The sequence below is a fragment of the Eptesicus fuscus genome, chromosome 4 (assembly GCF_027574615.1).
Source record: "Eptesicus fuscus isolate TK198812 chromosome 4, DD_ASM_mEF_20220401, whole genome shotgun sequence".
NCBI classification, from domain to species: Eukaryota; Metazoa; Chordata; class Mammalia; order Chiroptera; family Vespertilionidae; genus Eptesicus; species Eptesicus fuscus.
This window is the reverse complement of record NC_072476.1, coordinates 75,155,032-75,167,268: the sequence shown is the minus strand read 5'-3', so window position 1 is coordinate 75,167,268 and position 12,237 is coordinate 75,155,032. Positions and strand designations below refer to the sequence as shown.

The 12,237-nt window shown below is 39.2% G+C and overlaps 1 protein-coding gene and 1 long non-coding RNA gene across 2 annotated transcripts in view; one reads left to right on the top strand and one right to left on the bottom strand.

Annotated features, from left to right (window-relative positions):
- The window catches only part of LOC129148867 (uncharacterized), a 61,700-nt gene extending 55,855 nt beyond the window's left edge, over positions 1–5,845 (bottom strand). The window contains exon 1 of the long non-coding RNA XR_008555862.1: positions 5,349–5,845. This is a non-coding gene — a long non-coding RNA (uncharacterized LOC129148867). The remainder of the gene's footprint in view (positions 1–5,348) is intronic.
- Positions 5,846–5,872: 27 nt separating this feature from the next.
- The window catches only part of TNPO1 (transportin 1), an 84,007-nt gene continuing 77,642 nt past the window's right edge, over positions 5,873–12,237 (top strand). Inside the window, exon 1 of the mRNA XM_028139626.2 lies at positions 5,873–5,951. Within this exon, the coding sequence (XP_027995427.1) occupies positions 5,937–5,951 (15 nt within the window). The 5' untranslated portion in view covers positions 5,873–5,936. The remainder of the gene's footprint in view (positions 5,952–12,237) is intronic.

Genomic DNA, 12,237 nt, shown 5'->3' with positions numbered 1-12,237 from the left:
TCCATTTTTAATTTTTGAGCTAACTCCATACTGCTTTCCACAGTGGCTGCAACAGCCTGCATTCCCACCAGCAGTTCAAGAGGGTTCCCTTTTCTCCACATCTTCATCAGTACTTATTGTTAGTTGTTTTATTGATGACTAGTAGCCCGGTGCACGAAATTCTTGCACATTGAAAGGGAATTAATTAGATGAAATATTTTAATATTGCTATTTGCCCTTTCTCTAAAATAAAAGTGTGAGAGATAAAAGGAAATGAGTACAATGTATATGAAAATAATACATAATTTTATTAATAACTAAACAATAACAAAATGATACAACAACAATAACAAACTCATAAAATAAAAACAACATTGATGCACGCCAAAACCGGTTTGGCTCAGTGGATAGAGCGTCGGCCTGTGGACTCAAGGGTCCCAGGTTCGATTCCGGTCAAGGGCATGTACCTTGGTTGCGGGCACATCCCCAGTAGGGAGTGTGCAGGAGGCAGCTGATCGATATTTCTCTCTCATTGATGTTTCTGACTCTCTATCCCTCTCCCTTTCTCTCTGTAAAAAATCAATAAAATATATTTTTTTTAAAAAACAAACATTGATGCAAATAATGACTGATAAAGTGATTAAACTTATTCTAATATCTCCCTGTATACCACATTAAGAGTAAAAACACTCTCAGAGTGCTTGACTAATCTCCCTTGAGATAAAGTATTTATATAACTTTAACTTTAACATAACATGCTCTTTGAACTCAAGAGAAAGCAACAGCCATAACTGGTTTGGCTCAGTGGATAGAGCGTCGCCCTGTGGACTGAAAGGTCCCAGGTTTGATTCCGGTCAAGGGCATGTACCTTGGTTGCGGGCACATCCCCCATAGGAGGTGTGCAGGAGGCAGCTGATCGATGTTTCTCTCTCATCGATGTTTCTAACTCTCTATCCCTCTCCCTTCTTCTCTGTAAAAAAATCAATAAAATATTTTTTAAAAATACTATAAAAAAAAAGAGAGAGAGAGAAAGCAACATATAACTGACCATGTCCAAAAACGGGTTCAGGTAGGAATATTCCTACTCTGTCTAGAGTTTGTCCTTGTGATTTATTAATAGTCATCACAAATGTTGGCATAACGGGAAACTATCTTCGAATTAATTTAAATGGGTGGCCAGTGTCAGATGGGGACAAATCAATTCTTGGAATCAGAACAATCTCTCCCTCTGCAGATCCTGTTAATATTTCAGCTTTGATAATGTTAGGTTGCAAACTCGTTTGTACTATGGCCAATCGTATACCATGGTGACACAAATATCCCCTCTGAAAAGAACTTTCCCACCAAATGCAACATTCAAATTAGCGCCAGTGAGAGCTTTATATGTATGGCACATGTGCAAGTCAAAGTTTATTTTTAAATTTCCAGTGTGCGTCATATGTACCGGTTGGTCGGACGGATGGACAAATGTCGGTCACTTAGCCTTTTATCTATACAGATTATGAGTCATGATTTTACCTTTTTAAAAAATTATCCTTTAATACCTCCAAAGCACAATGAGTAAGAATCTGAAGGTTTATGTGGCTTCTATTTGGTTTCTAGGACAAAGTTCTTTCCTTTACCCACCACTCACTTCTCTCCATTTATTCTTGAATGTTAATTCCAACATAATTTTTGTAACACCTCTTTAAAAGGATCCCACCAAGTTTTTGATAGTCCACATAATAAAACTTACAGAAAAATACAGCATGAGACTTTCATTCTCTCACTAACTTCTTCATATAACTGTAATTCATCAGTCTCTATAGAATGAAAAAGGAAAATAAAAGTGCCTTCTCTCATTCCAAGGGCTTTCTCAGTCAGGCAACCACAAAAAGAATGAGCCTACAATTCATGCCATGTAATCACTATCAGGCATAATTCAAATCAAATCCCATCATGCAAAGTCTGGGATAATTAAAATGTATAAGAGAACAGTGGTGACCTGGGGGAGAACTTATGAAACCTTGTCTCCTGCTTTTGCTGAATATTCTTTTTGGTATGCTAGATTCCAAAGTCCCTATCCGGGACCTGGTCAGGCAGCTGGCGGCACTAACCCACGCCGCCTGTCCTGGTCCGTCATCCCTGATAGGGGCTTCGAGTCAGCCGCAGCTGGCTGCTGACTCGAAGCCCCTATCTGGGACCTGGTCAGCCGGCTGCCAGCGCTAACCACCTGCCCCAGTCCACCATCATTGCTTGGATCCCAACCGCCAGCCATCTTTGTTGGTTTAATGTGTATATTTGCTCCTGATTGGCTGGTGGGCGTGGTTGGTGGGCGTGGCTTATGGTGTAGCAAAGGTATGGTCAATTTGCATATTACTGTTTTATTAGGTAGGATAGCCATTCTGATAGGTGTGAAGTGACATCTCATTGTGGTTTTAATTTGCATTTCTCTGATGATTAGTGACGTTGAGCTTCCTTTCATACATCTATTGGCCATCTGTATGTCCTCTTTGAAGAAGTGTCTATTAAGGTCCTTTGCCCATTTTTTAATGATTGGGTTGTTGTTGTTTTTGTGGTTTTTGTGTGTGTGTGTGTGTGTTGAGTTTTATAAGTTCTTTATAAATTTTGGGTATTGCCCTAACCGATTTGGCTCAGTGGATAGAGCGTCGGCCTGCGGACTGAAGGGTCCCAGGTTCGATTCTGATCAAGGGCATGTACCTTGGTTGCAGGCACATCCCCAAAGGGGATGTGCAGGAGGCAGCTGATCGATGTTTCTCTCTCATTGATGTTTCTAACTCTCTATCCCTCTCCCTTCCTCTCTGTAAAAAAATCAATAAAATATATGTAAAATAAATAAATAAATTTGGGTATTAACAACTTATCAGATGTACCATTTAGGAATGTAAAGTATTCTCCCATTCAGTGGGTTGTCTTTTCACTTTGTTGATGGTTTCCTTTGATGTGCAAAGACGTTTTAGTCTGATATAGACCCTTTATTTTTTCTTTTGTTTCCCTTGCCTCAGAAAAAAATGTTCTATGACAAATGTGCAAGATTTTACTGCCTATGTTTTCTTCTAGGACTTTCATGGTTTTAAGTCTAACATTTAAGTCTTTCATCCATTTTGAGTTTATTCTTGTGTATGGTGTAAGAAGATGGTCTATTTTCATTATTTTCCATGTTATCTATCCAATTTTCCTAAAAACCATTTATTAAATATACTATCTTTACCCCATTGTATATTTTTGCCTCCTTTGTCAAATACTAATTGACCAAAATGGTTTTTTCCTTGATGCCAATCTGAAGATGTTTGATGGAAGGCAATTCCTTAAACTGTGTAACGTTAAAGAATATAACAAGAATTCCCACATTTTTTCCAGAAGTCTAAATGGAAACACTTCTCAGAAATATCCTATTTGAGAAGTTTGCCTGTATCTAAAAGATTGTTTCACTTCTCTTACTGAATTGCTATATACTCATCAATTGCCTTTAAAGATATTTACTTAACAATTTTTGGATTATCATTGCCCTCTATCTCCCAGGTGCTCTCCTACTGAGCTTTTAATATACTTTATTGTACTTAATCCTGTTTAAAATAAGAAAGGTGTTCATAAGTAGAAAAGACAGCATCTGCATATAAGTCCTCTGTCCTCTAACTCCATACTTGTTTTGACAATGTTACATCTGACAGAGCAAGCATATTTTCCTTCCAAGGTGAAAACTTATAGGTATATCTTCTCCCTTAATGCTATTTCATAATTCCTAGCATTCTTTAATTTGTATCTTGGTCAACTTTTTCACCTAAGAAAAAATATTTAATACAGAAATTCAAAATATAGGGTATCTGTAATAAGTTTTGAGATGAAAATCAAAGTTTATTTACTTTTTTTAATTTCAGTGCATATCATTTAAAAATACCAGCAATTCTTCAAAGCTTTACCATATGAGCATTACTGTATTATATGTGGGTATAAAGGGAAAACTTTCCTAGGTGGCTGCTATTTTATGTGCAAACTGTGCAAAGAGAAAACAAGTAACAGGAAAAGTAAAATTGAAAAGCTGCTGTGTTAATAAATCCTTATTATTAGTAAGAAGATTTACTGTTTAAAATATGTATTTTTAATTTAACTGAGAATATGGAGACAAACAGGCTACATGTCTAAGCATCTCTTTATTTAATGCATAACTATTTTATATTAAAATTTCAATTCACTTATTTAAGTTTTATAAAAGAATGGATATTTGATTTGACTAATCTCAATTTCACATCTGATAATTAATAGTTTTTTTCTTTCAAAAGATTTTGGCCAATAAATCTTCTTACATATTCAAAATAAGACTTTACTTGTTTTCAAATCATTTCAATTATTTCCAAACTATTAATCAGGTGAGTTCCTTATTAATATGCTTAGTCAATAGTTCCTTACATTTGTCATTATTTGCTAATCCTTTACATTTGATAAGTATTCATATTATTTTTCTTTAGCAAAGTAGAATGCAGACACCATCCATCCCCTGATTTATACAGATCAAGGCTCCCTATTCCAAGATGAACTTTTCAAATGTAGAAATAAGTATAGTTGTTATCCGGATAGATATAAATTTCCTGCAGTTATACTAGCCTACAGTTTAGGAAGGTTTACATTGTTATTTTTCTTAGTAATCTATTCCTATTGGGGAGGGGGGGTCTCTTTTTGCCATACACTACTGGATCTACCTGCTATCAAATTAACATTAGAAAATGTTGAATTCATGAGTATTTTAGTTATTTGAAATACTTTTTCTTGCTATGTTCAGTTTCCTTATGATTAAAATGACCCTTTTATACTTAAATTTTACATTAAATAAATTACTTGGTTGTTTTTTTAAATCTTTATATTCAAGATGCCATGACTCGGATGTGAGCCCTAAATTAGTTGTATTTTAAAATAACTGCTGTTGCAAATAAAAATTAACAACTTTATTAACAAATAGGCTATCTCAGTATAAATTTTTTTAAAAGTTTCTAGTATTGGTACTATAATTTTATCTAAAATATGCCCGGAAGGCAAGAACAGCTACACAGTTTCATAACATGTATACAGCACCCGCAAGTAGGACAGTCAAAACTGCTGGGAAGAAAATTACCACAGGCATCATCACCTTAGGAAATAATTATTATCTATGCAAATTTAAAATATTCCTATATAGTAAATTTATATATGGGTAACGTGGGGGAAGGAAACTGATATTTATCTATTCGTTTCCATTATCATGATTATAAAAAGTCTACCTCTCCCTTTTTGAATTATTTTCTGGAGATATTTTCATTTCTCCTGGTGACTGGTTACGGGGAAAGGGGCTTGTGATTTCTAAGAGCAAGAAACTACAGTTTGATATGAATACACACCTGGAGACGTAAAACTTCCTTTTACAAATCCTTTGGTGTCACTTACACAGCAGTGGACATGCCAGCAACAGCCTACCAGGCAGTATCAGCAGGCAGCAGTCCGCCCACCGACTGAGGCCGTTCCTGCTTTTGACCGGCGCTGTTGGGACTGATCACCGCGTGTGCCGCGTGCAATAGGCCCCAGGGCAGGCCGTCACTCAGGAGGTGGTGCTGGGGCGGAAGTTGGGGAGGACGAGGGTCAGGGTGCGAGGAGGGCCCCGGGCAGCCCTCGTCAACCACGCTCACAGGGCCTTTGAGTCGCGGCCTCACGGAGCACAGCAGCGCCCGCGGGGGCCCAAGCCCGAGGCGGCGGCGCGGGTTCAGAAACCGCTGCCGCGCGCCCCCGGGTGCGCGTCGCAGGCCGTCCGGCCGGGGCCCCCGCCGCCGTTGCCAAGGCGACCGCCGCCGAAAGTTCCCGCGGTGGCCCCGCCCCTCGGCCAATCGGACGGCGCTCGCCGGAGCCAGGCTCCCTTTGTTCCGCAGCCATTTCTGGCCCCGGGCGGGAGCTGCGCCGCTGCGGTGAGGGCCCGAGCGCCGGAGGCCTCTGGGATGGTGTGGGACCGGGTAGGTGACGCGGTGCGCGGCGGGCCGAGGGAGGGCGGGAGCGGAGGCTGCAGTTCCGAGGCTGGCGGCGGACGGCCGCGGGGAGAGGGCCGGCTCGCCGCCCCCAGCCCCCGCCCGCCCGGCCGTTTGGAGCCGGCAGCGGCGGCTGCGCGGTTCCAAGCCCAACAGCTGCCGCCCGGGCGCCCTGCGGGGACCGGGCAGGGCGGCTGCGGCTCCTCAGGTGTCCAAGGTCGCGGCCTGGGGCCTCTTGGGGCGGTGGGCTGGAGAGGGTCTGCTCCGTGGAGTGTTGGCCGCCACCAGTGAAAGGGCGGCGCTGGAGGACCCCGAGTGCCGCAGGCGCTGCCCCGGGACGGCCACTTCCCGCCGGTCCTGGACGCTGCCCTGTGGCCGGTCTTTGTCCCCTCCCGGCCCTCTGCCCGGGAGTCCGGCCCGCAGACACCGGCGCCTCCACGCCCAGCCAGCTGATCGCTTTCTGCAGGCGGGCCTTTCCCCTGGGGCCTCTGGCTTCTCGACGTGTGCACATCTTGTTCCTGTTTATAACTGTGTGGGGTTTGCGTGGGTTTGCTGTGTGCCCTTCTACCCTTTTGTGCTTCTCCCACGCGAACACGCAACAGGGGACAGCTGCCGAGGAGCAGACCGGCCACCACAACCAACCAGTTTGGGGCATGGCTTTCTTGCTTTAAACTTGAGCGCCTGTTGTTTGTTTACAGATTTTAAAAATCGGCTGGATGTTGCAGGGATTGCTTACGTTTTGTCCGTTATCTTAATTACTAGTCACTTGATCCATCAGCGGATAGAAATGTAAAAATTTAAAGTGGGAGGCTACCCACAAATTGATTTTGACAGTTGTATTAAGAAGCTTAATACCAATCCTGCTTTGAAACAGTGATGACTTCAAAGGTGAATGCATAAATGGTACTTTTTTTTTTTTTTCACCCTAAAGAAAAGATGTTTTTAAGATACAAGTTGTATCGTGTAATAGGTATTCTGAAATGTAAGGTTGCAAAATGGCTGGCCCGATATGCTCATTTTTAGGATAAGTTCCTTTTGGATTTTAAGTTTTCCTATTATTATATCAAAGCTTTCATATCAGAATGGTAAATAAGTTATACTTAGTGAAGCAGGGGAGATACTTTGGGAATCGATTCTCTTTTCCACTTTTACTCTGCCCTGCACCCCATTCTTAGAGAATGACTCCACCAAGTTGAAAACTTGCAAATGCAAAAGGGAAATAATAGTTTGAAGGTGCAGATTTTCTTTTTAACTCCTTGGCATATGTAATGCATAAGTACATAACAGTTTGGCAGTATGGTTTTTACTTCATCTCATTTAATGTGAGCCTAATGAACTATTAGTGCTCTATTTGCTTTTTCCTAAAAGCCCCCATTAGGCTGATCAGGTTTGATGTGTTTTCATCACATCTTCGTCCTATGTATTCAGGGAATTACTAAATTCTGCCCACTGATATTTCAACCTATAAAAATCTTTTAAAGTAATCAAACTTATTGCCATTATATATTGTGAACAGAATAAGATTTTGGTAAAAATACATGACATTCCAGTTGTAAATATTCTCATTGTAAGACTTGTTATTGTATTCATTGTTTTATGACATATATATATATATATCTATATATATATGTGTTTATATATATATAAAATGTTAAAGCCAATACATGAACTTAACTTTTCTAAATACTGTAAATGAACTGCATTGAAATGTAAATGTACTATATGTAGAAGAATTGCTTGCATTTAACCATGCTGGATTCTGCAAAAACTATTTTTAAGAAAAGAAATGTGGTTGTAAAGGCAGCTGAACCAAATGACATATGTAATGAAAAAAAAAATTATCAAATGTAAACTGCAGAGGAGCACAGCAGTGAGTTATTTTTATTGCCCAGGATATAAATTATGAATATTTCTTCCTGGAATTGATATTTGAATATATATTGTTGCCAAAAAGATCTTGTAACCCCCTTCCCTCCAAATTTTGGTTTATCAGCAAAAGGGTAAGAAAGCTGAGAGAATCAAAGGGAATTTAATAATGGGCTTAAAATAATTTGAGGAGCACAGCATTTATTGCTCTTATTGCTTGAGATGGGAGGGAGGAGGGAGTGAATTAACATTTTTTCCATGTAATATACTGGGCATTATTTGTAGGCATTTAGCATATATATATTATGCTTATATCATAGCCCTGTGTTACCCTATGCGCAGTGGTCGGCAAACTCATTAGTCAACAGAGCCAAATATCAACAGTACAACAATTGAAATTTCTTTTGAGAGCCAAATTTTTTAAACTTCAACTTTTTCTAACACCACTTCTTCAAAATAAACTCGCCCAGGCCGTGGTATTTTGTGGAAGAGCCACACTCAAGGGGCCAAAGAGCCGCATGTGGCTCGCGAGCCGCAGTTTGCCAACCACGGCCCTACGGGAATTACTTCCATTTTACTGATGATGGAATAACTGAAGTATAGATAGGTAAGTACTTTGCCCAGGGTCTTAGAGTGTTCAAGGCTGGATCTAAATCTAGACTTGCCTAATTACAAAGCTCATACTCTTTTATTTATAAAATTTTATGTAAATATGTAATTACGTATTCAGATTCTTATAATGAATACATATACATTGAATGAATACAGAATCTTATAATGAATATTGTAATTCATTATAACAGTGATCTAGTAACTATAGATCATAGACCACATTACTAAAATAGTGAAAATGAGCTGAAGTAATGAATGGGTAAATTAGTTAAACCAGACAGGACTTAATTATCCATATACATTTTAGAAAAGGAAAGAAAAGATCTACCTGGATGAGATGTAATTGGTAACAAATTTATAAAGCTGGTTTCTAAAATGCATGTAGCAAGCATTTGTGGATGAAACACTCTTAGTAATGACCTTAATACAAATAGGGGAGAAAAAAAGAAATCCATCAAATTTGGAAGTTAAGAGGAATGACCAAGATCCATTAAATAACTAAACTGAAAAATACTTAGTAAGACCCCTGACAAGGTAAACTAAAGTCTTTATAATAGAGATAAACAAACAGACAAAAAAATAGAGATGTCCCAGATAAGGAGAATAAGGCTACCCACAAGGTATGGGAGATTAATTTTATACTGAAAACTAAAGCAAAAAAAAATTTGAGTTGCATTTTTATAATTGGCTTTGAAGTACTCAGAATCCTTTAGTAAAATAATTATCAGCGGAGCCCCTTAAACCTCAGGTGCAGAAGTTACTGCCATAGATGAAAAGGTTGATCGCAGAAGGGCCAAGATTCCATTGCTTTTTGTCTTTACTAAAGAAGGAATTAGGGAGGAAAATTTTTCAGCAAATCATGAACGTACTAAATAGATGCATATAAATTATTAGGAATAGGTCATTATGCTGCCATTATTAATAACTAGAGGCCCAACGCACAAAATTTGTGCAAGAGTAGGCCTTCCTTCCCCAGCTGCTGGCACCTGCTTCCCTCTGGCACCCGGGACCCAGGCTTCCCTCGCAGCCCTGGCTTCATCCAGAAGGACATCTGGTCTAATTAGCATACTATGCTTTTATTATTATAGATGTTTTTGAAACATACTTAATAAAGTAAAAATAGAGTTTATTTTGGTAGGATAACAGAAAAATAATGAGAAAGCAAATTATGAAGGACTTCGTGTGTCATTTATTCATTCACTAACCATTTATTAGTCCTGGGATTGTCCCTTGTCCTCAAGAGAGTTAAATACTAATGGAGAGAATGAATTGTAAACAAAAAAGTATAGTTACAGCTTTTATTATATAAATCTATTGGGACACCCAGGAGGGCTAGTGATAGATTTCATGCAGAGTAGGAGAAATGGTGCAGGCATTTCAGGGGCTAGGGTAGCACTTCAGAGTATGTCAGTAAAGCTAAGGACCTATTGTGTTGTTGAAGCTCAAAGCAGTTGAGAGGCCCTAAAAGGTATAGAGAAGTCTGCAAACTTCTTCTGTAAAGGACCAAACTGTTTTCTGTTTTGTGGGCCCTACTGGCTCCGCCATTTTAGTGCAAAAGCAGTCCAGTCATAGACCTTACGGAAACTAATGGAATGACCAGATTTGACTTGCGTTGCCCTAGTACAAGCCATCGAAAGATTTGAAAGGAATTTACCACATTGATTTGTGTAAACCAGTAAGAGCAGAATAAAAATAGAAAATAGATTATTTTTAAGCACTGTAAAGCAATAAGAACAGAAAACACAATTCAGTTTTATAAATGGGCAAATTCACAGAAGAGGAAATAGCCAATAAACATGAAATATTGTTCTATACCATTAATAGGGAAATACAAGGTTGTAGGGAAATTCATACATTGACTAAATCAGTACAGCCATTTCAATTTTACGGTAAAAATATTTTGACCCTGCAATTTCCGTTTCTTAGAAAACGGATATATCCGGAGTCAGTTGTGTTCAATATGTGTTTGTCAGTAGCAACAGAAGCTCCAGACTTACAGTCACCTTTCATCTCCTGCACTCCAGTTCATGAATGGGTCTATATTTGTCTGCCTTTTTTTGTTGTTGTTGTTAACCCCTTCCCAACTCTTCATAATTCTTTTACTGGAATTTACAGTCCATCGTCTGCAAAATCCAGTCTCAACCTATGCTTAAACATCCCCTTCACTTTCTTGCTCTTAAAGAAACCTGATGTTTTGCACTGTGCAGTTTGGCTGTTTTATTTATTTTTTCCATACTTCTCCTTGTCACTGTTCCTACAGTGGGAAAGGTGTCTATCATCCTTCTCCCTAAAAATCTTTCCCCTAACAATCCTCAGTTTTGTGTTATGTCAGCAGATTACCCCTCAAGATTGCTATTAACTATTAACCTCGTTTCTCAAATTTTTTTTTAGCTACAGGCTCATTGCATCTCTTTCCAATACCACCTCAGTCTTTATATTACAGTTGAAAAGAGTATACATAACTGGTATTTCCAGAATCCATCCTGGTCTCTAATTTCTTAGACCTTTTCTTCAGTGTTCTTCCCATCTACCTATCTCTTCCCATCACTCCCATAGTGTTACCCTCTTGCATTGCTAATAACTGCAGTCCCTCCATAGTTACCATTTCATGAGTTCTACTTTGTGACCCTACTTCCTATTTTTGTGGTTCACTCCTTCTAGTCATTATCTCAGCCCCAACCATCTTTTGACCCCAAAGGAATCTCCAGTCTATTCATCCTATTACTAGTTTCCTGGCACTCATCTCTTGATGTTTTCACTCCCTTTCTTACTTCTCTTAAATTCCATGATTAATCATTTTTAGCTCTTCTTTGGATCTACTCCCATGCTCTTTGCTTCTTTAATAAGATCCACAGCCCTGGTTAAACCAATTCTGCCTTCTTTGCACCTGCCCCTATGTAACTCAATGTGGCAGGAAGCAAGCACACACCACACATGACCACTTACCTCAAGTGGGTCCTTAATGCTGCTCTTGATTGTACTTTATTTTCCTAGTCTGTTCACTCTCCTAACTGACTATTTTATATCTTCTTCAAATATCTAGTATCTCTTTTCCCATCCTCACTTTAAGCTCATGACATTGGTTCCTACTTTGCTAAGAAAATTGAAGCAATCAGAAAATTTCCACAAACTCCCATTACCCTGTGTACTACCAGAATCTGGTCAATGCATGCTATCTTCCTGCTTGTTACCTTAGATTAACTGTTCATATCCCCGAGTCTGCTTTTGTAATAGATCCCATCCTTTCTCATTTGCTTAAGAGCATTTTTTCAGCTTCTGTCCTTCCACATCATTTTTTAAATTTATTGGATTTCTGGCAGCAACAGACATGCTATTATTTTTCCCACCCTTTAAAACAACAAAAACAAAAAAATACCTGATTCACTCTTTACCATCAGTTTCCCAATATTTTGTTTGTTTGTTTCCTTTTCCAGCATTATTCCTCAAAAGAGATGTCTATACTTCTTATTGCCAAATATTCTCTTTCCATGTTTTATTAAATCCACTTCCAATCAGGCCTTCGTCTGCACCATCCTCACTGAAACAGGTCCTCAGGTTCTCCAGGAACTACTATGTTGCCAAATACCATACACCATTGATTCTGTTCATCTTACTTGATCTATCCACAACATTCGACACCTATTTGTTCCCTTATCTTTGCAACACTTTCTTCTTTGCTTTCCAGGTTAACACACAACCTTGATTATCTCCTACTTCACTGCTGGTTCCTTATAGTTCTCTTTTGCCTTCCTTCTCACAAACCTCTTAATGTTGGAAGGCCCCAGGGTCAGTCCTT